A 25,828-nucleotide genomic window follows, 5' to 3' on the forward strand; every position below is an offset into this window, starting at 1 on the left:
TACACATGCAAAGTTCCCCCTGCACAACAGAGAGTCCATGATCGAGTGGTTCTACACGCCCCTTCCTCCAACCACAGCCATATCTCTCCACAGTGATGGCAGATATGCACTTCATGAACAGGGTGTGTTAAAAAAAAAATGCGTCTGAATGTATTACATCAAAGTTCAAATGTATTCTTGTTTATTGTTGTATATAAATATTGTCCCTAGATTGTTTCATACCATTGGACGTACCAGAGGTGATATGTGGTTGCCTGACAAGCACCATCCATGTTGGCCCCTGGGAAACATATAATCCTCGTAAGGAATAAATGGTATGTGCAATATCTACAAGAACCGTACAGTGATGTAGCAATGCAATGTAAAACGACATTAATTCAGACTACATTTTTTCCCTCAAGTACGCTACAATGTCACAGTGCCTGTGCCTACATGCACAACTTGTCTTAGCACCTGGACAGCAAACTTGGCAGATCTGATAAAGAATGGGTACTGGTCTGCCAATGTCAACTGTGACACCATATAACAGGTAGATGTGTTCAGCTCTTTTGAGGAGCCCCAGGAATGTCCCGTCTGGCGTTTATGTGGATTTTGGAGCAGCGAACTGACTTCTTTGGCAGGGTAACAATCAATTATACTCAGCTTTACCAATGTATGACTTCAAGTTAACTAGGTTACATTTTGTGTAACATAACTTTATTTCCAGTACTACAACTATGTTAAAACTTCAGGTCTCTTGCTACAGTATGTGTTAGCCTCCTGCTCCACTGTCCTGCCATGCCCCTTATCTGTGCCCCTCTTGCATCCAATATTTCCTGCTCTTTACAACATAAGTACTCGTCTTACTTTTGCATTGGCTTTCACCTGCTTTGCTGTCAACACTATGCACTGGCCCTACTTTAACTCAAATCCAGTCAGCCATATTGAATTATAGTATGTTTTGTTTATACTATTGTTGTAAGTTATTTCATATATTTTCTATATGTATTTTACCCTTACCAGAACGGAATGATCTGTGGGGACACTTTTCAAAAAAGCTTCTTTGAGTGGACGTATTTCCGCTCTGAAGTTGATCAGGTCTGTGATATACAGTACTTTGACCTCCCAGCCTGTTCCCCCGGCATGCTTGCAGTGTCAGTGGACGGGAACAAGAAGCTGTATCGATTCAAAAAAGGGTATGTAAAACTATTCATCATTGATCAAACAACACCGTATTCTACATCATTTAAACAATCCAAACAAGTTTTGCATTTTCTTTTGTCCAGTGTGAAAGTTTTCAAATGCAGTTGAGCTCATTTTTAGCTTAAATGTTTTGAGTTTGTAATGAAATGAATTATCAACATTGTCAAGTGTCCCACAATCAGTTACTGAGGTTGATTTAAATTTCATATGTTATATATTTAATGGATTTCACGTATCCTTTCAAGGGCTGAGGACAAAGGATTCTTTGATGGCATATTTATCTGCAAGGATGAGGATGTGTCTGACTTTGTGAACTATGTCCATACAAAGACTAAACATGTACGTTTCCTGTGTATCTTCTAATCTGTGAAATAGGACTGGCTTCGGGCCATCTGACTCAAAGACAGACTCGTTATACACTATTCCAATAAAAACATATCATGTTTGAAATGCGCGGTAAGTTTTTCTTTAAACTGTTCAAAGAGAATATCCTGCTTCAGTCCTTTACAAGGCATCCCATTTAGATGTCTGTTATTCACATAATTGCAATATTAAGTCAATATTTGTTTTAATGTAATGCATGCAAAGGCACATTGTTTGAAATGCGCGGTAAGTTTTTATTTAAACTGTTCAAAGAGAATATCCTGCTTCAGTCCTTTACAAGGCTTCCCATTTAGATGTCTGTTATTCACATAATTGCAATATTAAGTCAATATTTGTTTTAATGTAAATGAAGATTAAGTGGGGAGGGCGGAATCAGGAAGGAGCTGGCACAACTCTGGGGGAGGAAGTGGAACAACGGAACAGCTTCTTGTCGAGGGCTGCAATCTGTTCCAAGCAAATGTCCAAAGGAGGTAAACATTTTGGGCAAGGTTGTTCTATTCAGTTATGTTAGTACTTATCTGGAATAAGGAGTTCTATTTGGCTTCTCTAGCAAGAACAGACATGCTAACCATCCAGGCCATGGGGTGGAACAGAAGGGGGGAAAAAAACCTGCACAGAGTATTGACCAGTGTCACGTTCCTGACCTGTTTTCTGTTAGTTTTTGTATGTGTTAGTTGGTCAGGACGTGAGTTTGGGTGGGCAGTCTATGTTTTCTGTTTCTATGTTGGTTTATGGGTACCTAATATGGCTCTCAATTAGAGGCAGGTGTGTGTCGTTTCCTCTGATTGAGAGTCATATTAAGGTAGGTGTTTTCTCACTGTTTGTGGTGGGTGGTTGTCTCCTGTGTCAGTGTCTGTTACACCACACGGGACTGTTCTCGGTATGTTTTGTTCGTTCGGTTTTTGTGTAGTCAGTTTTCCTGTTATTGCGTTCTTCGTGTTTCGTGTAAGTTCGTCGTCCAGGTCTGTCTACATCACAGGTGTCAAACTCATTCCACGGGGGGCCGAGTGTCTGCGGGTTTTCGCTCCTCCCTTGTACTTGATTGATGAATTAACATCACTAATTAGTTAGGAACTCCCCACACCTGGTTGTCTAGGGCTTCATTGAAAGGAAAAACCAAAAACCTGCAGACACTAGGCCCTCCGTGGAATGAGTTTGACACCCCTGGTCTACATCGTTTATTTGTTTTGTTAATTATTCAAGTGTAGTTCGTTTTTTCGTCTTGTTTAATAAATCATGTCATTTCACAACGCTGCGCCTTGGTTCAATCCATGAGGAACACCGTTACAACCAGAAGATACTTGAAGGTGTATTGTGTGGATCAATAAATGTATATCTATGCATTTTAATTTAATTCATTCTGTTTTGTTTTTGTCATAATTATCTAACAGCACAAATCCAGGGGGAGACCCAGACTCTCAAAGTTTAAGTGATTTGGGTGTAGGCGATGAGACTCTATACAACGGAAGTTCAGCAATGGGCTAATACAGGTAACTGAATACAAAAAATAAATAATCCAAAATGTAACTCTCCTGGACTGTCACCTTAACGTAGTGGAGAGGCTTGCGTACTCCAATGACCCTGAGAGCTAACCCTTAGAGGGTATATTCCACCGGCAGGTGCAATCAAGCCGGACAGGTGGAAGGGTAGGAGGCAGACAAAACATTCCCTGGTTATCCAGGTTGGGGCTCACTCACCCCCCACATAACAAATCATTTGTTACAGAAACCTTCACAGGCCCTGTTTTCCTCCAGGAAGTGAGTGCAACTAACTACTCACCGTTGGAGATACGTTGTTAATTTATAGCTTCATTGTATTTCAGAGGAAACAGCTGAGAACATGGATGGTCCCCAGGTAGTACAGAGGACAATTGAAGTCCTGTTTCTTAGCATCAAACAAAGGAAACAGAACCTCTTCCGTCAGACAGGTTTGTTAAATTTCATGAATATTGAATTGCACACTTCATTTCTCTTTCATTTCAAAGCCATGCAATTGAACAAGTAATTCCATTCTCATTTTGTTTTGATGACAGATGGATGCAAGAAAAGACACCCTCTGCGCAGAAAGATATTGGAAGAAGAGTCCAAATTGATAGCTGCCATAGAGGAGTACAACACCCTTGTAACAGGTTCAGCAATACCATCTGCAGATGAGATCCTTTCTGCAGACCTTCATGCATGGCTTTGGGAGCTGCATGGACAAAGTAAGTAGTATGTTTGTGTGTCACAATAACTATGTTTCTGTTTTGCTAACTGTGCTTCTACACCTGCATTGCTTGCTGTTTGGGGTTTTAGGCTGGGTTTCTGTACAGCACTTCGAGATATTAGCTGATGTACGAAGGGCTATATAAAATAAACTTGATTTAATGTTCAGTTGCACAAACACAGACAGCACTGCCAAAGTTACAAATCCACATTGCATTCTTATGAATTTACAGCTGACATACTCACAAATAAAATAGCCTTTGACCGGTGAAGCTCCTGAGACGGCTGAAGGAGGAAGAGTTAATTGTCCTAAAGGAAGTCAAGCAGCACTGGGAAAGCCTAAAGAGGGAATCGGAGAATGTGCAAGACCTTGCTTCACATGTGGCACCTGACCTAAGCAGGCAAAGTAGGGGAACTTTCATTAATATGTACAATTGATGTTGGCACCCTGTAATTGCTATTGTTTTTAAGGAATACTTCATTGTATTTACCCTACACATTACGATTGTTGGTGTTAGGCTGGCAATTGAATCAGTCGGAAGCTGGGAGCAGAGGTCTCTTCTCCATGCTTCAGAGGAGAGTCAGCAGCCTCAGAAGACACCAGGACTCTGTCAAACTGATATACAGCAAAGCTATGGGCCAAGACACCTCCCTCCTATAACTTCATAGACAACCTCCTGGAAGAGGACATCCATGACAGCATCCACTACAGCTCTGATGACGAGGAATCTATCACAGACTGAAGGTGTTCGTTTGGATGGGTGCAGTTTGCGCTGGGTAAAAAGTGATTCAGTTTGTTTTGCATATGTGCTTTATCTGCCTTCCTAAGGAAAAATAGTTTGAACATTTTATGGAAAATAAACTTTTATGTTTCTTCCTTGTTGACAATGTGATCATGTGGTACAGATTTGAGAAGGGCGCTATTACTGCTTTTGCCCAGTTACATGACCAGGTCCGATGCACCCCTTTAAATGGCCAATCTGCAGTTGCTACATCCACTTTTGGATGCTTGAAGAATATAATTTATAAATGCCTCATGAATATAGTTCACCTGCCGCAACCCATCAGATCCCAAAATATATATATTTTTCTACTCGAATGTTAGTAAACAAAGTAAATGTAAACATACACTAGCATGTGTTAAACTCATTCCACGGGTGAGCAGAGTGTCTGTGGGTTTTTGCTCCTCCCATAATTGATGAATTAAGGTCACTAATTAGTAAGGAACTCCCCTCACCTGGTTGTCTAGGTCTTAATTGAAAGGAAAAAACTAAAACCAGCAGACACAAGGCTCTCCATGGAATGAGATTGACACCACTGGACTATAGCATCGAAATATGGTTTAAACTATGGTTACCTTTCTCCAGCCCCATCCCTCTGCTTTTTACAGAACCATTGGCGGGGAGAACGATTTATGGTTTCACCTGGTGATTTCCGATTTAAACATTGTTCAACTGTAATGTACTGTGCTTATTAGTTTAGTTAATAAAAAACTAAAAAGGTTATCATTGTCTTCAAGTAATTGTTTGCATCCTGATGGAGCTACATTAGTCATGGGCTTTTAAGTCAACAATTCCTTATGTATGTATGAGATGTACAAATGCTTAACTAGTGCCGAGTACTTTGACCAGTTACTTCTTTACTCTCAAGGAGTTTTCGAGAGGGCTACTTTACTTGTACTTGAGTACAAGAACTGACTCCCATCAGCTGCAGATGAAACCGGGTCGTTGAAAAATGTTGCCTAGAATCTACAGGCACTCGCAATGAATCCTCAAAAGTATGGACACAGGGGGGCCTCCCGGGTGGCGTAGTGGTCTAGGGCACTGCATCGCAGCGCTAGCTGTGCCACCAGAGATTCTGGGTTCACGCCCAGGCTCTGTCGCAGCCGGCCGGGTTAGGGAGGGTTTGGCCGTTAAGGATCGGGCCGGGCGCAGTGCGCGCTAACGAAGGTCGCCAGGTGCACAATGTTTCCTCCGACATATTGGTGCGGCTGGCTTCCGGGTTGGATGCGCGCTGTGTTAAGTAGCAGTGCGGCTTGTTTTTGTTTCCGTACCCGAGCCCGTACGGGAGTTGTAGCGGTGAGACAAGATAGTAATTACTAACACAATTGGATAACATGAAAAAAGGGGATACAAAATAAAAATGTATAGACACATAATGATTGAAGTGATTATTCTATTTTATTATGCTGACCCAATTATGACAATTATGACCCATGACATATTTTGGGAAGAATAATGCATAGCCCTTGTCTAAGCTGCAAACTTGGAAATGTTCCTATTGAAATGGGGGTTGTCCCATCCTGAACAGGCCAGTTGCAAGTGACATACTCTTTACGTTACTATTAGCAACACCGTATTATTATTGAAATTAGATGAAAAAAATGAAAGTTATGCAGGCAGGTGGGAGAATTGTGAACATGCACATATATATATATATATCTGTTGTCACAGCGTTTGGCCACGTCTTCGGTTTGGTCGTTCGGTCAGAATTTGTTTTTGTTATGTGCGTCTCAATGCCCGTGACGTAATAGACTGTGTTTTTACATTTTCTGATTACATTTTTAAACTATTCATAAATTATTCTTGCGCAATGTTACTTTCATTTGAATGTCGTAAACATTGTCGGATTCTATTAAATAATTGATGTAACAGATAAATTCTTATGTTACAGAATCCGGAAAAGTTGTGAACTACAAATGTGGCGTCATTTTGTAGTTTTTTTTACTAACCCTAACCGGTTTGTTTTTTATAAATATCTTCGCCAATATCATTCTAATTGATGTGTAGAATGATCTGTACATTAATTAGGACATACATAACGCTGTACTGCATCAGCACATGCCAATTCAATGTCGGAAGTAGTGCACTTTCTGAAATGTGTTTTTCGTCATAACTATTTAAGTTTGACATGTGTGATTCTTTTGATTTAATAAGAACCCCTTACTAAACCTTCATGTCAAATAACGTTCGGATATGTTAATCTATTCTTGATAAAAAAAACATAAAAGTTTGTGGAAAGTCAACTGTTGGTGGCGATACTGAGCATCCCATGGCCACCAGGGGTATGGGATTGCATAATTATGTTTAATTCATGCATAGGATTATTTGTGAAATAGGATTATTAGTTGTGAAATGATTTGGCTTTCACCTTCATTAAATATTTTCCGTGGACAACTAGCCTAGAGACCGAGCAGACGGTCTGCCTCTATGCGCTAAACATGTTGCATGCCAATATCACTCAGAGGTAGGCCTATATCCAACATATTTAATGTAGGTAAAGTAATATATGCAATAGCATTGTATATACTGTATATATAATCTTTATATATGTAATCTATGTTGATTTACACGTAGGCCTATGTATTATAATATATAGCCTAGCTGCGCCTAGCCTTTGGGCCTATAATAAACTTGGATATGAATTGCGAAGTTTGTCAGTCGGCCAAAATGCTGTCCCAAAATGCAACATTCTCATCACTTTTGATGATTATTTTCTCATTACTGAGACATTCACTAAGTACTAAAGTTGATCAGCCCAATCCACTGCTCATATCTAATGTATCAACATTGTACTATGTCCCTAGGTCTAACATTGTACTATGTGCCTAGGCCTCTGGTCAAAAGTAGTGCACTTAAGGGAATAGGGTGGCATTTGGAAAGAAATGATCCACTACCTTTATCCATTGAACTAACATTCTTCCAGTAGAAAGACAGAAAACAAGTGACCTTTAAATCTCAGATTTGCATTCATTTGTTCCAAACAGAATGTTGTAGCTTTACTATATTGGAAAAGGCCCACATAAATGAAGAACTGTGTATGTTAACCTGTGCGCCTTTTCTAATAGTGCGCCGGCGTTTTATTTCAGGACCACGGACAGCTACTGTTAGCTAGTGCGGCAGAAATGCATGGTATGCCGTGTCGAGTTCAGAATCACGGCAGTGGAGACTGGAGAGAGTCACTAACATAGTTAGTAAACGAAGACCACAAAATGATTTTTGCCTACTGTAAACAATGCATTTCAAATCACGATATTAATCTGATTTTCAGGGTGCTTTGGCTGAAAGACCAACACGTTTGATCTGGAGAAAAATAGACTATTAAACTTGCAAATTAACTGTCTTTGGTAAATATAATTGTATCTACTCCATTAGATAATCAGCTATGTGCATTGTGTTATGGAAATAGGCAGGCTAAAGGTAAAAAATGAGAGTGAAATTAAACGTCAATATTTAATAACATAGTAAAATGAATCAATACAAACATAAAAGACAAAAATACTCAACTTCTGACTACTTTAATACACATAAGTGAATTTATCACAATACTTTTGGTCTCCCAAAATGTAGGGGGCTATGTACAAAATGTGCTGTAATTTCTAAACGGTTGATAGTTGATAGTCTGCACTTTAACCTCATAGTCATTGTATAATTTCAAACACAATGTTCTGGAGTACAGTTCCAAAATAACAAAAAATGTGTCACTGTTGCCATACGTTTGTAGCTCACTTTATATGAAGAACATCTGAATGCATATTCTCATGAAACTGATTGAGATCAAATGGTTGGCATGCTGATGCTCCATGAATGTTTCAATGATAAATCATGGTGAATTTGGCCAACCATTTATGATTGACAGTAATACATGTGAAGGGAGAGTGAGGAATACATTTGTGCATAAAGTAGGTTAAACTGGAGAAACCCGGTCCTCGGCCTTGATCCAGTCATCGTCCCATTTCTTGCCACTGTAAGACAAGAAAGAAAACATAAGGAATGTCATGTTTTTAAGCGGAAATAGATAATAAATCATTCAATATGTAATTGTGAGCAAGGGTTGCACCTATTCCTTTGAAAAGGTTTTTATGATTTTTGGTTAAACCTAATCTGACGTCGGTCAAGTGCCTTCTTCTCCTCTCAAATATAATATTTCAACTACATAAAGTACCTTGCAAAATGATTCAAACCCTTTGGATTTTGCCACATTTTATTGTGTTACAAAGTTGGATTGAAATTGATTTAATTTATATTTATATGTCAACAAGCAACTCAAAATGGTGTACTCTAATGTCAAAGTGGAAGAAAATGTTGATTTTTTATAAAGGCATGCCTAAATTAGTTAAATTTGGCTTAATAAATCACATAATATGTTATATGGACTCAATAGGGGTTAACATGATTTTTGAATAACTTCCCATACATCTGTACCCCATACATAGAACATCTGTAAGGTCCCTCAGTCAGGTATTGAATTTCAAGCAACAAAGACCAGGGAGCTTTTCGAAAGCCTCATAAAGAAGGGCAGTGATTGGTAGATGTGTCACAATAACAAATCAGACATTGCATATCTCTTTAAGCATGGTCAAGTTAATAATTATGGTGTGGATTATGTATTAAACCACCCAGACACATTAAAGATAGTCGTTCTTCTGAACTGAGCTACAGGACATGAAGGCAACTGCTCAGGGGTGTTACCATGAGGCCATTGGTGATTTTACAGTTACGGGCTGTCATGGTAAAAAAAACTGAGGATGGATCAACATCATTGTAGTAACGCCACAATAATGACTAAAACTACAGTGAAAAGAAGAATACAAATATACAGAAGAGAAAAAAAATCTAATCATGCATCTTGTATGCAACAAGGCACTGGAGTTAGTACTGAAAAAAACTGCAAGAGAATATACTTTCTGGCCTAAATGCAAAGCCTGTTTTCCACCAGACACTGGGAGAGGAATCCACCTTTCAGCAGTCCAATAACCTACAAGACTTTTAAATTGTTGTCTAGACATGATCCCCAACATATTGACAGAGCTTGAAGAATTATAAAAATAATAATGGGCTAATTTTGCACAATCCTGGTGTGTTAAGCTCTAAAAGACTTACCAAGAAGACTCACAGCTGTAATCACTGTCAAAGGCGTTTCCAAGGGGTCTGACTACTTTTGCAAGGCACTGTAACATCCAATACCAAGGTACAGCCAAAACCATATGTATTTTGAGAGTGAAGCTAAAATGTGAAATTTGGATTTATACTCCAGAATTTAGTATTTTAAATAAAATGTTTCATTTACTATAACTTTAATACACTTTAAGTGAATTTGTCCAAATACTTATGGCTTCTTCAAATTGGGGGGACTATATACATAAAGTGATTTCCTTTCTAAATTGTGAAAAGGTGACCTGTACTATCGCCTCATATGAAACACTTGATTTCAAATCCAAAATGCTGGAGTTTAGAGTCAAATTGTACATTTAAACTTCACTGTCCAAATACACATGGTGTTGAATGTACAGTATATCCTCAATACATATGGTGTTGAGTGTACAGTATATCCTCAATACATATGGTGTTGAGTATACAGTATATCCTCAATACATATGTTGTTGAGTATACAGTATATCCTCAATACATATGGTGTTGAGTGTACAGTATATCCTCAATACATATGGTGTTGAGTGTACAGTATATCCTCAATACATATGGTGTTGAGTGTACAGTATATCCTCAATACATATGGTGTTGAGTGTACAGCATATCCTCAATACATATGGTGTTGAGTATACAGTATATCCTCAATACATATGGTGTTGAGTGTACAGTATATCCTCAATTCATTCTAGGAGATTAGTTGAAGTAAACATACCATCCAGAGCATGGCTTCCACCTCACTTTCTGCTCCTGACCCTTTATTATGAAACAAATACAAATGTCTGTTTTATTTTAAAGCTGCACTGTGCAGAAATCGTTCCACAATGTCATAATAGCTAATATCAGCTGTTTGAAGCTGTTGAACAAAATCAAAATAAAAGACTCAATAACAAAACTTAAGAACGGGAAGCATAGTTATAACGCACACTGTAGAACAGATCTACCACTTCTTAGTCTTGCTTTCAAGTAGAATGATGATCTGTAACTAACATTTCTATGTGAATTTGGTCGGGACACCTAGAAAGTTACACATTGCCACTTTAACTACAAGGTCTATGCACTGAAAGTTAACTAAAATTGATGTTGCACTAGGATTAGCCTGTAAATACAGTCACAGGAATGTCAATGTTCTGCAGATTTACCTCCTTGGAAGTTCTATTGGCAAGAATTTTGAGTATAGGGAAAATCGTTTGCCCCGGATGCACTGGACACTCTGAAACAACAAATGCATGTATTTATTTAATCACCACCCACCAGAACATGAATAAAGTTAGCAGGACAGTCATTTGAATTATTCATTTTACATCTATGCCTAGCCTTAGACTACACTCTTACAAATGGTTCTTTGGCTGTCACCATAGGATAACCCATTTTGGTTCCAGGTATAACCCTTTTGGTTCCATGTAAAACCCAATAGAGTTCTACCTAGAACCAAAAAGGGTTCTCCTTTAGGGACAGCCAAAGAACCCTTTTGTAACCCTTCTTTCTAAGACTTTACAGTATGCCTTCCTCCTGAAAAGTAGGAGACCATCAATCACTGGAATTGTTTTATACATTTATTAAAAGCGTAATTTAAGTTATTGACATAATTAACATTTATGAATAAACAATATAAGTTAGATACTAATTTACCTTTTAGCATGTAGTCATATTTCCTCTTTCTTGGTCGGGGTTGGATGGGGTAGGATGGGGTAGGATACGGTTGGATGGGGTAGGATGGGGTAGGATGGGGTTGGGTGGGGTAGGGTGGGGTTGGATGGGGTAGGATGGGGTTGGATGGGGTAGGATGGGGTAGGATGGGGTTGGATGGGATTGGATGGGGTAGGATGGGGTAGGATACGGTTGGATGGGGTAGGATGGGGTAGGATGGGGTTGGGTGGGGTAGGGTGGGGTTGGATGGGGTAGGATGGGGTTGGATGGGGTAGGATGGGGTAGGATGGGGTTGGATGGGATTGGATGGGGTTGACTGTGTCAAGCTCAGCGAGTTGGAGTTTTTTTTGAGGGTGACAGGGTGACAGGACTTTTTCCCCATCTTCTTTGGTTTGGTGTGGGTGTAGCTGGTCTCCTGGGTGGTGGGGGATATCAGGGGTTCAACCTGGTTGAGGATGAGGGTGTAGCTGGTCTCCTGGGAGGTGGGGGTAATCAGAGGTTCAACCTGGTTGAGGATGAGGGTGTAGCTGGTCTCCTGGGGGTCAACTGTATCAGACAGTTATTGGGCAGCAACAGGAGGAGGGTTGGAGTGTGGGGGCATGGGTGTTGATTGCCACTGTGAAATAGAACATATTAAGGAAATGGGACAGACAAGTGGACAACAGTTTCCAATTGGCAGAGGTGAGCATGTATATTTAAGCAATAAGGCCCGAGGAGGTCTGGTATATAGCAATATGCCACGGCTAAGGGCTGTTCTTATGCATGACGCAATGCAGAGTGCCTGGATACAGCCCTTAACTGTGGTATATTGGCCATATACCACAACCCCCAGAGGTGCCTTATTGCTATTATAAACTGGTTTCCAATGTAATTAGAGCAGTAAAAATAAATGTTTTGTCATACGGTCTGATATACCAAGGCTTTCAGACAATCAGCATTCAGGGCTGGAACCACCAGATTTATAAATAAACTTCTACACAGGATATGTGAAAATAATGTGTTGAAATGTTGCTTGCCTGAACTAACTCCTCTACTTTAATAATAACAATAATTATACATGAAACATACATAGCTTTACAATTGTAGAAACTAACAAACAATCAATAATCTAACTAAACAACAGCAGACTAAACAAAAGGAAGAAAACATTGAACAAAATACTTTGGCGCAAACATGCATTCTTTGTCCTGATCTTGTCCACATTCTGATTGTGCCCACATTTTTAGAAATGTGTCTACACATGGTCTTATCTGTCCACTGTGTCCGCATTGTGAACAAATTTACTGGTCCCGCCTTGTATGCTAATTCTTTGACAGATATTCTTTCAAAATAATACTTTTTTATTTATTTTAAGACACATATATATTCCATAAGTCAATGGTGCCACCTGTCAATGATTTTAGAAGGCAGGAATATTTAAATGGTTTTACTGTCAACTCCAGACGTGGTCAGGAAGATCTGATCACAATGCTTCTTTTAATCGTCTACACCGGTCTGAAAATGTGGGAACAATCAGACTGTGGACAAGATCAGGACATATAATGCATGTTAGAACCAGGTATAAACGGGGCTAAATAGAGGTAAGAAGGGCTCAAGGAAAGGGTGTGATGTGTGAGTATGTGAGTGAGATAGCAGGTGAGTGAGCGAGCAGGTGTTGTGCATATGTGTGAGTATGTGTACGAGTGTGTGAAACAGAAGAGGTGTGTGTGGGAATGGTGGAAGGGGAGGTAAGGGTAGGCCATGGTGAAGAGGTGGGTTTTTAGGCGGGACTGAAAGATGATGATTGACTTCCAGAGTTCTAGAGCCTAGGAGCAACCCTGGAGAAGGCCCTGTCACTGAAACTCTGGAGCTTGGACCTGGGGATGACAAGGTGGCCAACTGTGGTTGAGCGGAGAGAGCATGAGGGCTTGTAGGAGAGAAGAAGGGCAGAGAGGTAGGGGTAGCAAGGTGGGGGAGAGCTTTTTAGGTCAGGAGGATCTTGTAATTAATGCGGTGGGAGACAGGGAGCCAGTGGAGTTCACAGTGGATGGGGGTGATATGCTGACAGGATGATTTAGTGGGTTAGAAGATGTGCTGCCAGGATGATTTAGTGGGTTAGAAGATGTGCTGCCAGGATGATTTAGTGGGTTAGAAAATGTGCTGCCAGGATGATTTAGTGGGTTAGAAGATGTGCTGCCAGGATGATTTAGTGGGTTAGAAGATGTGCTGCCAGGATGATTTAGTGGGTTAGAAGATGTGCTGCCAGGATGATTTAGTGGGTTAGAAGATGTGCTGCCAGAATGATTTAGTGGGTTAGAAGATATGCTGCCAGGATGATTTAGTGAGTTAGAAAATGTGCTGCCAGGATGATTTAGTGGGTTAGAAGATGTGCTGCCAGGATGATTTAGTGGGTTAGAAGATGTGCTGCCAGGATGATTTAGTGGGTTAGAAGATGTGCTGCCAGGATGATTTAGTGGGTTAGAATACGGGCTGCCAGGATGATTTAGTGGGTTAGAAGATGGGCTGCCAGGATGATTTAGTGGGTTAGAAGACAGGCTGCCAGGATGATTTAGTGGGTTAGAAGATGGGTTGCCAGGATGATTTAGTGGGTTAGAAGACGGGCTGCTGAGTTTTGAACCATTTGGAGCTTATCGAGGGAGTCTGTGGTAGTGCCGGGGAGTAGTGAGTTGCAATAGTCTATTCAGGAGAAGATGAAAGCATGGATGAGAGTTTCGGCCGGCAGCACAGGAGAGGGAGGGGCTGACTTTGGCGAATTTGCCTTAGTGGAATAATTACTTTTTTACAGTCTGACGGATGTGGTGGTTGAGAGACAGGGTCTTACGGTAGACAAACATACATAGTTCTGTCCAAATACCTTTCACAATTGCCTCATACAACCTTTGGATTGCTGCCATTGAGGTCTGATTCATCATACCCCTGAGGACACAGTGCAGTTGACCACAAAATGTTATCCTTCTTCCTCTTGCTGAGGAGTAGCAGGGGGTACACTCCTACCTTGTGGAACCTATTTACCTGGAATCATTCATGACTAAATAACTTCCAGAAACACAACAAATCAGTCAAATAATGACATTTAGATTTACAGTCTTAAATGAGACAACAACGAGACAACAACAAATAAGTGCATAGGGCCTTACATTTCCCTGAGATAGAAATACAGATATTTTTTGAGGAAAACATAATAAAGCTTAGCAGCTTGTTTGCTGCATTAACCAAAGTTGCATATCTTCCATGTTTCATTGTCTTATTTGCCCATTCGTCTGTTGCCTTCATTTTTTGGGCCTCTAACTTGACCTTTAGCTGTATTGTTGCACCATAGAACTTGCACTTCTTTGATGCTCCTCCTACTGATGTGTTACAACTAGGACACAGCTTACGGCTGGAGCCAGGATGCATTCTGCATGAAAGGTGGATATGAAAGTGTCCGGAGAAAAAGCCCTATACACATAACTTTTACTGATGGAATGCACCAGGGAGGTCCACTCTGGCAATGGGCTTGAATTGACAAGGAGAACTAGAGATTGTGAGATAAAAACTATACTAACATAGCAATTAATAAAGATAGTTTGGCCAACTAAGGAGCTGACGTTGAGTTCACATTAAATGTCAAGCCCTGACCCTTCTCAAACCCACTAAAAGAAGTGCTGTGTGTGTTTGAAGGTGACATGGGTTTCAATGACTCAATCATATGGGTCAGATCTGATAATGGACCTCGCCTAGTAATAAAACTAAGCCTGAGGCTTTAACATGCCACACTGTAACGTAATGTGTCATACTAACTGTTGACTACTATTGTAACCTAGATGTAGGCTACCTGCCATAGCTTCAAGTGCACAGTGCAATGAGTGTCGTTAGTTGACAGATGAAACACTACCTGGGACAGTGGGATTTGGTTACTTATTTTAAGATACAATGTTTGAATAATCTCCTCCAGTTGGTTAGCATTTTAAAAGTACAACCTGGTTTGTTTTTGAAAACACAAGAAATGGGAAGAAAGCTGAATTAAAAAAAAAAAGGTTTCCACTTACTTGGAGCCAGAGGATAGATCAAGAGATCTGTATCAAGAGGATGTATAGAAAGAAAGAGAGAGAGAGAGAGAGAGACTAAAGGTGTCAGCCGTAGGTCTGAGTGGTCTGAAGAGAAGGGTGGTAGGTCTGAGTGGTCCGAAGAGAAGGGTGGTAGGTCTGAGTGGTCTGAAGAGAAGGTGGTAGGTCTGAGTTGTCTGAAGAGAAGGGTGGTAGGTCTGAGTGGTCTGAAGAGAAGGGTGGTAGGTCTGAGTGGTCTGAAGAGAAGGGTGGTAGGTCTGAGTGGTCTGAAGAGAAGGGTGGTAGGTCTGAGTGGTCTCAAGAGAAGGGTGGTAGGTCTGAATGGTCTGAAGAGAGGGGTGGTAGGTCTGAGTGGTCTGAAGAGAAGGGTGGTAGGTCTGAGTGGTCTGAAGAGAAGGGTGGTAGGTCTGAGTGGTCTGAAGAGAAGGGTGGTAGGTCTGAGTGGTCTGAAGAGAAGGGTGGTAGGTCTGAGTGGGCTGAATAGAATTGTGGTAGGTCTGAGTGGGCTGAAGAGAAGGGTGGTAGGTCTGAGTGGTCTGAAGAGAAGGTGGTAGGTCTGAGTGGGCTGAAGAGAAGGGTGGTAGGTCTGAGTGGTCTGAATAGAAGGGTGGTAGGTCTGAGTGGTCTGAATAGAAGGGTGGTAGGTCTGAGTGGGCTGAAGAGAAGGGTGGTAGGTCTGAGTGGGCTGAAGAGAAGGGTGGTAGGTCTGAGTGGTCTGAATAGAAGGGTGGTATGTCTGAGTGGTCTGAAGAGAAGGGTGGTAGGTCTGAGTGGTCTGAAGAGAAGGGTGGTAGGTCTGAGTGGTCTGAAGAGAAGGGTGGTAGGTCTGAGTGGTCTGAAGAGAAGGGTGGTAGGTCTGAGTTGTCTGAAGAGAAGGGTGGTAGGTCTGAGTGGTCTGAAGAGAATGGTGGTAGGTCTGAGTGGTCTGAAGAGAAGGGTGGTAGGTCTGAGTGGTCTGAAGAGAAGGGTGGTAGGTCTGAGTGGTCTGAAGAGAAGGGTGGTAGGTCTGAGTTGTCTGAAGAGAAGGGTGGTAGGTCTGAGTGGTCTGAAGAGAAGGGTGGTAGGTCTGAGTGGTCTGAAGAGAAGGGTGGTAGGTCTGAGTGGTCTGAAGAGAAGGGTGGTAGGTCTGAGTGGTCTGAAGAGAAGGGTGGTAGGTCTGAGTGGTCTGAAGAGAGGGGTGGTAGGTCTGAGTGGTCTGAAGAGAAGGGTGGTAGGTCTGAGTGGTCTGAAGAGAAGGGTGGTAGGTCTGAGTGGTCTGAAGAGAAGGGTGGTAGGTCTGAGTGGTCTGAAGAGAAGGGTGGTAGGTGTGAGTGGTCTGAATAGAAGGGTAGTAGGTCTGAGTGGTCTGAAGAGAAGGGTGGTAGGTCTGAGTGGGCTGAATAGAAGGCTGGTAGGTCTGAGTGGGCTGAAGAGAAGGGTGGTAGGTCTGAGTGGTCTGAAGAGAAGGTGGTAGGGCTGAGTGGGCTGAAGAGAAGGGTGGTAGGTCTGAGTGGTCTGAATAGAAGGGTGGTAGGTCTGAGTGGTCTGAATAGAAGGGTGGTAGGTCTGAGTGGGCTGAAGAGAAGGGTGGTAGGTCTGAGTGGGCTGAAGAGAAGGGTGGTAGGTCTGAGTGGTCTGAGTAGAAGGGTGGTAGGTCTGAGTGGTCTGAAGAGAAGGGTGGTAGGTCTGAGTGGTCTGAAGAGAAGGGTGGTAGGTCTGAGTGGTCTGAAGAGAAGGGTGGTAGGTCTGAGTGGTCTGAAGAGTATGGTGGTAGGTCTGAGTGGGCTGAATAGAATGGTGGTAGGTCTGAGTGGGCTGAAGAGAAGGGTGGTAGGTCTGAGTGGTCTGAAGAGAAGGTGGTAGGTCTGAGTGGGCTGAAGAGAAGGGTGGTAGGTCTGAGTGGTCTGAATAGAAGGGTGGTAGGTCTGAGTGATTTGAATAGAAGGGTGGTAGGTCTGAGTGGGCTGAAGAGAAGGGTGGTAGGTCTGAGTGGTCTGAAGAGAAGGTGGTAGGTCTGAGTGGTCTGAAGAGAAGGGTGGTAGGTCTGAGTGGTCTGAATAGAAGGGTGGTAGGTCTGAGTGGTCTGAAGAGAAGGGTGGTAGGTCTGAGTGGTCTGAAGAGAAGGGTGGTAGGTCTGAGTGGTCTGAAGAGAAGGGTGGTAGGTCTGAGTGGTCTGAATAGAATGGTGGTAGGTCTGAGTGGTCTGAAGAGAAGGGTGGTAGGTCTGAGTGGTCTGAAGAGAAGGGTGGTAGGTGTGAGTGGTCTGAAGAGAAGGGTGGTAGGTCTGAGTGGTCTGAATAGAAGGGTGGTAGGTGTGAGTGGTCTGAATAGAAGGGTAGTAGGTCTGAGTGGTCTGAAGAGAAGGGTGGTAGGTCTGAGTGGGCTGAATAGAAGGCTGGTAGGTCTGAGTGGGCTGAAGAGAAGGGTGGTAGGTCTGAGTGGTCTGAAGAGAAGGTGGTAGGGCTGAGTGGGCTGAAGAGAAGGGTGGTAGGTCTGAGTGGTCTGAATAGAAGGGTGGTAGGTCTGAGTGGTCTGAAGAGAAGGGTGGTAGGTCTGAGTGGTCTGAAGAGAAGGGTGGTAGGTCTGAGTGGGCTGAATAGAATTGTGGTAGGTCTGAGTGGGCTGAAGAGAAGGGTGGTAGGTCTGAGTGGTCTGAAGAGAAGGTGGTAGGTCTGAGTGGGCTGAAGAGAAGGGTGGTAGGTCTGAGTGGTCTGAATAGAAGGGTGGTAGGTCTGAGTGGTCTGAATAGAAGGGTGGTAGGTCTGAGTGGGCTGAAGAGAAGGGTGGTAGGTCTGAGTGGGCTGAAGAGAAGGGTGGTAGGTCTGAGTGGTCTGAATAGAAGGGTGGTATGTCTGAGTGGTCTGAAGAGAAGGGTGGTAGGTCTGAGTGGTCTGAAGAGAAGGGTGGTAGGTCTGAGTGGTCTGAAGAGAAGGGTGGTAGGTCTGAGTGGTCTGAAGAGAAGGGTGGTAGGTCTGAGTGGTCTGAAGAGAAGGGTGGTAGGTCTGAGTGGTCTGAAGAGAATGGTGGTAGGTCTGAGTGGTCTGAAGAGAAGGGTGGTAGGTCTGAGTGGTCTGAAGAGAAGGGTGGTAGGTCTGAGTGGTCTGAAGAGAAGGGTGGTAGGTCTGAGTTGTCTGAAGAGAAGGGTGGTAGGTCTGAGTGGTCTGAAGAGAAGGGTGGTAGGTCTGAGTGGTCTGAAGAGAAGGGTGGTAGGTCTGAGTGGTCTGAAGAGAAGGGTGGTAGGTCTGAGTGGTCTGAAGAGAAGGGTGGTAGGTCTGAGTGGTCTGAAGAGAGGGGTGGTAGGTCTGAGTGGTCTGAAGAGAAGGGTGGTAGGTCTGAGTGGTCTGAAGAGAAGGGTGGTAGGTCTGAGTGGTCTGAAGAGAAGGGTGGTAGGTCTGAGTGGTCTGAAGAGTATGGTGGTAGGTCTGAGTGGGCTGAATAAAATGGTGGTAGGTCTGAGTGGGCTGAAGAGAAGGGTGGTAGGTCTGAGTGGTCTGAAGAGAAGGTGGTAGGTCTGAGTGGGCTGAAGAGAAGGGTGGTAGGTCTGAGTGGTCTGAATAGAAGGGTGGTAGGTCTGAGTGATTTGAATAGAAGGGTGGTAGGTCTGAGTGGGCTGAAGAGAAGGGTGGTAGGTCTGAGTGGTCTGAAGAGAAGGTGGTAGGTCTGAGTGGTCTGAAGAGAAGGGTGGTAGGTCTGAGTGGTCTGAATAGAAGGGTGGTAGGTCTGAGTGGTCTGAAGAGAAGGTGGTAGGGCTGAGTGGGCTGAAGAGAAGGGTGGTAGGTCTGAGTGGTCTGAATAGAAGGGTGGTAGGTCTGAGTGGTCTGAATAGAAGGGTGGTAGGTCTGAGTGGGCTGAAGAGAAGGGTGGTAGGTCTGAGTGGGCTGAAGAGAAGGGTGGTAGGTCTGAGTGGTCTGAGTAGAAGGGTGGTAGGTCTGAGTGGTCTGAAGAGAAGGGTGGTAGGTCTGAGTGGTCTGAAGAGAAGGGTGGTAGGTCTGAGTGGTCTGAAGAGAAGCGTGGTAGGTCTGAGTGGTCTGAATAGAAGGGTGGTAGGTCTGAGTGGTCTGAAGAGAAGGGTGGTAGGTCTGAGTGGTCTGAAGAGAAGGGTGGTAGGTGTGAGTGGTCTGAAGAGAAGGGTGGTAGGTCTGAGTGGTCTGAATAGAAGGGTGGTAGGTCTGAGTGGTCTGAAGAGAAGGGTGGTAGGTCTGAGTGGTTTGAAGAGAAGGGTGGTAGGTCTGAGTGGTCTGAAGAGAAGGTTGGTAGGTCTGAGTGGTCTGAAGAGAAGGTGGTAGGTCTGAGTGGTCTGAAGAGAAGGGTGGTAGGTCTGAGTGGTCTGAAGAGAAGGGTGGTAGGTCTGAGTGGTCTGAATAGAAGGGTGGTAGGTCTGAGTGGTCTGAAGAGAAGGGTGGTAGGTCTGAGTGGTCTGAAGAGAAGGGTGGTAGGTCTGAGTGGTCTGAATAGAAGGGTGGTAGGTCTGAGTGGTCTGAAGAGAAGGGTGGTAGGTCTGAGTGGTCTGAAGAGAAGGGTGGTAGGTGTGAGTGGTCTGAAGAGAAGGGTGGTAGGTCTGAGTGGTCTGAATCGAAGGGTGGTAGGTGTGAGTGGTCTGAATAGAAGGGTAGTAGGTATGAGTGGTCTGAAGAGAAGGGTGGTAGGTCTGAGTGGGCTGAATAGAAGGCTGGTAGGTCTGAGTGGGCGGAAGAGAAGGGTGGTAGGTCTGAGTGGTCTGAAGAGAAGGTGGTAGGGCTGAGTGGGCTGAAGAGAAGGGTGGTAGGTCTGAGTGGTCTGAATAGAAGGGTGGTAGGTCTGAGTGGGCTGAAGAGAAGGGTGGTAGGTCTGAGTGGGCTGAAGAGAAGGGTGGTAGGTCTGAGTGGTCTGAATAGAAGGGTGGTAGGTCTGAGTGGTCTGAAGAGAAGGGTGGTAGGTCTGAGTGGTCTGAAGAGAAGGGTGGTAGGTCTGAGTGGTCTGAATAGAAGGGTGGTAGGTCTGAGTGGTCTGAAGAGAAGGGTGGTAGGTCTGAGTGGTCTGAAGAGAAGGGTGGTAGGTGTGAGTGGTCTGAAGAGAAGGGTGGTATGTCTGAGTGGTCTGAATAGAAGGGTGGTAGGTCTGAGTGGTCTGAATAGAAGGGTAGTAGGTCTGAGTGGTCTGAAGAGAAGGGTGGTAGGTCTGAGTGGTCTGAATAGAAGGGTGGTAGGTCTGAGTTGTCTGAATAGAAGGGTGGTAGGTCTGAGTGGTCTGAATAGAGGGTGGTAGGTCTGAGTGGTCTGAAGAGAAGGGTAGTAGGTCTGAGTGGTCTGAAGAGAAGGGTGGTAGGTCTGAGTGGTCTGAATAGAAGGGTGTAAGGTCTGAGTGGTCTGAAGAGAAGGGTGGTAGGTCTGAGTGGTCTGAATAGAGGGTGGTAGGTCTGAGTTGTCTGAAGAGAAGGGTAGTAGGTCTGAGTGGTCTGAAGAGAAGGGTGGTAGGTCTGAGTGGTCTGAATAGAAGGGTGGTAGGTCTGAGTGGTCTGAATAGAAGGGTGGTAGGTCTGAGTGGTCTGAATAGAAGGGTGGTAGGTCTGAGTGGTCTGAAGAGAAGGGTGGTAGGTCTGAGTGGTCTGAATAGAGGGTGGTAGGTCTGAGTGGTCTGAATAGAAGGGTGGTTGGTCTGAGTGGTCTGAATAGAAGGGTGGTAGGTGTGAAGGGTCTTTATTTGGAGCTGCAAAGTAAAGAGAATAGAACAAGTTTAGAATTGTATTTCACAGCTGTATATGTAGGATACTTATTTTAATTAAAAGAATTAACTGAGCATTAAAATGTACTTAATTTGTAAGTGTACAATCACAAAAAATACAGGTGGTGTACAAAAATGTAAAGATTGTGAATGATGGATAACAAGATGACCATTGGATAGATACACATTCACTGTGGATGGGAGCATTGCTGTCTTGTTGTCCCAATTCATCCATTGTTTGGAATTGTTTTCTCCACAAGATCTAAAACTGTCTAATTTAGAAAGACTTTGCAAAGACAAGTTGAACTAGCTCTATTAGGCAGGGGTGTCAAACTTATTCCACAGAGGGCCGAGTGTCTGCTGGTTTTTGTTTTTTTAATTTCAATGAACACCTGGACAATCTAACCTGGACAACCTAACCAGATGAGGGGAGTTCCTTAGTAATTTGTGACCTTCATTTATCAATCAAGGGTGGAGCAAAAACCTGCAGACACTCGGACCTCCCATGGTAGTAGTTTGACACGTGGATTAAAGTAATTAACCACTCAAACTAGTTTAATCAGGTGTGTAGATGTTGCCCAGTACAAAACCCTGCGCCCACCATGAAACTCCACAGACTGTAGCCTAGCTGAAACTGTTGAGTAGGCCTGTAGCTAAGATTTTGATTGAAAACCTTGACAGATCAGTGAAAATGCATAGTGGTTTGAGAAATGTCGTCAAAAGCAACAAATCAATCTACATAACATTACATACTAGCGATTACAACCACATTGTTTATTTGCATACTTCACTTACCGGGAAAGAGAATGATCGCTTGGGAGGATCGGGTACGTTCCAAGTTGCCTTCTTTGTTGAAGTCATGATGCGCATTTGTGTTGTAGGTTAAATTACACAGATTCTGCACAGAATAAGAATATACATTCAAACTGCCTGGAAAATTGTTTCTTAGATTCATTTAATTTGATATTCTTATATAAACTGAACAACACAGAAAGTAACCTCCCCTGCAACCGATTGTGTTGACGAGCTGGAACGCGCTCCGCATTACATGGGGTTGAAGTTGCATATGTACAGTACTGATCTTGGGTCAGTTTTCCGTTATTTTCTCGTACGACTTGGGGAGAGAAAGCAACATCACCGCAGGGGTTTTGATCGGCCAACATATGTTTTCTGACTGCAATGAGCGCAACACCCAAAAATATTAAGTGAAATCAAGCATAGAAAACAGTATTTGCCATTGATAATGTATTTAAATGTTCCCTGGCAAAGATCCCAAAGAGTGCCATTACTTGGAGTAATCTCTGAACTGTTTCAAAATGCCTACCTGTTGAATATCATCTTGTCTGCAGCAAATAAATGTATCGGAAGAGTGGAGTGGAAGATTAAATACATTTCTTTCAATGGAAAAATCACCCATAAAATAAATCTGAAGACAGATGTAGGCTATGTATGTTGGCTGCTATTACACATACTAATGCCTCGTTCAGGTACTATCAGAGTTCTTGGGAATTCCTAGTTCCGACTGGGAAGTTTCACTTGAATGACCCTCCAAATAGGAATTACAAGTGGGAAATTAGAAAAATATGTGGCCAATCTTGTTGGTTTAAGGATTGTTCAGACTTCAAAAGCACTTGAACACAATCATGTCGGAGTTACAACTTCCCATTTTCCCATTTCCCACGAGAATGTGAAGCCAGCATAATACTGCATTCAAGTGCTAGTCGGTACTAGGAAACGGACATTTCTGACTTTCTAACTGGTTGAACGTGTTACTGTAGCCTAAGTATATAACCTGAGTGACATGACCGTAATAATCATAATGGAAAGGCCTTGGAAGTGCCATAAGTGTAAGCCAACATAATTCATTATTTTACATTAACCTGTTTAACATGTAATAGATGCATTATGAAGAAAATTTTGTAATTTAGGCTCCACGAAATAAGAAATGGGTTATGAAGAAAATCGTGTACTGTTGCCTACATGACAAAAAGGCCTTCTGATTACAAGTGCACCAGTATCCAAAGTATTAAGCGAAATCAAGCACAGAAAACAGCATTGGCATTAATTAAACAATATTTCCCACGAATTAAGTCGCACGTAAATGTGCGTCTTTTCTCAAAAATTCTGTTCAGCAAGTCTAAAACAGTACATATAGGCATACAAGGACACATTTTAAAACATGGTTAAACAAAGACAACATTTCTGTATATTCATAACGTTGAATTAGCCATTAATAAGAACAAAATTTAAATATAAACTCTCGCGTCTATATGGTTGTTGCAAAGGCTTGTGTGTAGCCTACTGGTTCAATTTTTGTGTCTTTTCGGGCGAATTAAGCCAGACAAAAACGCACAAAAACGCACGAAATTTGCTGAAATGCATTATGTACATATACGCACGAATTGATTGTGAAACTGTGTTGCACAACATGAGGGGGTACGTGTCCTTCTGCCCCCTATGGATATTGAATGTGAGACAACGAAAATGAAAAAGGAACACCTCAGTATGAGTTTCATTTAGGTTTATTGTCAGTGTGTCAATATCGGAAGGACATTACGTTTGAGAAACATGGATGAACGTCTAATTCTGATGTAAGACTGTGAGAGCTTGTAGCTCGGATGACAGTTTAGCGGTACTTCTCCGCCAGGGCCAGAGCCAGTTGCTGCAGGAACTTGTCCACGGACAAATGGATCTCGGGGGTGAATTCGGCGGGGAAGTAGGCGGCAATGACCACAATCAAGTTGTGAGCCAGGATCTGCAAAGGAAAATTGAAATAGATTATTTCACCTTCAAACAGGTAAAAACTCCGATTTTTTAAGTGTTTTTTTGTGTGTCTTTTTCTCTTACCTTGAAGTTGGTGGGGTCCACCCTCAGCTTGGTGGCGTGCAGTTCACTGAGCTTGGTCAAGAAACCAAAAAGGTCGTCCAAGTTGCCAACACATTCATCGATCTGATTCATGATGGTGATGCCGTGCTTCTTCACTGGAGCGGAACCGGGGGCCACGGAAGCCCAGTGGGAGAAGTAGGCCTTGGTCTGGGGGTAGACGACAAGCATCCTGTCGTGGACATTAGAAATGATGTGAGACAAAATTCATCTTAAATAATCATTCACACGGCCGGGGATCCGGTCCATATTTTTGCTGAGATAGTTATACGCATTCATAGCTTCCATTATAATTGACAGAGGATTTATGTGTTAATAACTGGAATACGTGTTATAGTCTATAATGTATCATACATCGTTATGTAATTACCTGGAAAGAGCCTGTTCTCCAATCTCATCGGATTTAGGGAGGATCTTGCCCCAGATGGCCTTCACGTTGGCTTTGTCCTTGGCTGAGAGACTCATAGCTGCGTCTTGTCCGTTTATCCACTTAAATGAGGATGCTAAGAAAAGAAGCGTGTGAGCTTACACTTCTCAGAGGCTGTTTTTATTGAGGCAAGAGAGAAGGCACACCCCGATATAATCTCGGCTCCTCCTCTGATTGGGCATTTTTCCAAGACAAGATGATTTTTTTAAATACATTTTTTTTTTACATGTTATGGAACTGAGCCAATTCGTATAATGCCCAAAATATGACATTTGCACATAATCGATTTCGTTTGTAAAAATGCTGTCATAACATTGTATGTATTTATTTCATATAGATTGAATAACAAAGTGTCTTTGAAACACTTAATACCTCAATATTTTCTTTACAGTTAAGGTTTAGTCATACGGTCTGATATTGCAGAGTATAGGCTATGTGATTCTGTACACAAGGCAGTGTTGGGGAGTAGTGGACTGCATGTAATTCAACTAGTAATTTAACTGCATTTTGCAGTAGCTTGGTGGTACTTGAACTACATTGAAATCTAACTAGGGTTTTCAGTAGTTAACTACTTTTCCCCCCATGTATCAGCTAACTACTGGAACTACACACTACTTTTCCCCCATGTATCAGCTAACTACTGGAACTACACACTACTTTTCCCCCCATGTATCAGCTAACTACTGGAACTACACACTACTTTTCCCCCCATGTATCAGCTAACTACTGGAACTACACACTACTTTTCCCCCCATGTATCAGCTAACTACTGGAACTACACACTACTTTTCCCCCCATGTATCAGCTAACTACTGGAACTACACACTACTTTCCCCCCATGTAGCAGCTAACTACTGGAACTACACACTACTTTTCCCCCCATGTATCAGCTAACTACTGGAACTACACACTACTTTTCCCCCATGTAGCAGCTAACTACTGAAACTACACACACTAAAATAAAATATGGATGAAGTAGGCAATCATTTACTTTTTGGTGATTATACCTGCCTAATTCTGACTTGAAACATCGTTTTTCTGCTAATTGGCTAAAATACACACTGTCAACATTTTACCCCAAAGTTCTCTGACTTACAATTTTTACTCTATTACATTTCAGATTTACATATGATCATTTTTCACGAAGTAGTTTGGATAGTGAACTTCTTTTCCATAGTAACTTTATATTTTTCTTACGGGTAGCTTTAGAGTAGCTTAATTTCTTCCAGTGTGAAGTAATTGCTAGCTTGGTAAACTATATTTTCAGAGTAGCTTCCCCAACACTGACAAATAGTTGCAACGTGATTGGATTGGCAACTAGCAACCAAATCAAGACGTGTTGGCTTATATCCCATTTGGCCTATGTAGTCAATATTCACAGTTAACACATAAATACTGAGACAAATTATATACCTGATAATCGGAAAGGTTTTGTTTCGGTTAAAA

At 42.5% G+C, this 25,828-nt stretch overlaps 1 protein-coding gene across 1 annotated transcript; it reads right to left on the reverse strand.

Annotated features, from left to right (window-relative positions):
• Nucleotides 1-23,578: 23,578 nt before the first annotated feature.
• Nucleotides 23,579-24,482, reverse strand: LOC129831062 (hemoglobin subunit alpha-4). Its single transcript, XM_055894082.1, has 3 exons — nt 24,326-24,482; nt 23,920-24,127; nt 23,579-23,827 (listed from the first exon to the last, which is right to left on the reverse strand). The coding sequence occupies exons 1-3, from the start codon at nt 24,418-24,420 to the stop codon at nt 23,699-23,701; spliced, it is 432 nt and encodes a 143-aa protein (XP_055750057.1). The 5' UTR covers nt 24,421-24,482; the 3' UTR covers nt 23,579-23,698.
• Nucleotides 24,483-25,828: the final 1,346 nt, after the last annotated feature.

The sequence above is a fragment of the Salvelinus fontinalis genome, chromosome 2 (genome assembly GCF_029448725.1).
Source record: "Salvelinus fontinalis isolate EN_2023a chromosome 2, ASM2944872v1, whole genome shotgun sequence".
Lineage (NCBI taxonomy): Eukaryota > Metazoa > Chordata > Actinopteri > Salmoniformes > Salmonidae > Salvelinus > Salvelinus fontinalis.

Bases quoted from the DNA above. Each gene is read 5' to 3' on its own strand.
- LOC129831062 (XM_055894082.1), bottom strand. From the start codon at position 24,420: ATGAGTCTCTCAGCCAAGGACAAAGCCAACGTGAAGGCCATCTGGGGC. The intron at 24,128-24,325 runs GTAATTACATAA...TGTCCACGACAG, and splicing joins GGAGAACAGGCTCTTTCCAG to GATGCTTGTCGTCTACCCCC. The intron at 23,828-23,919 runs GTAAGAGAAAAA...TTTCCTTTGCAG, and splicing joins TGGACCCCACCAACTTCAAG to ATCCTGGCTCACAACTTGAT.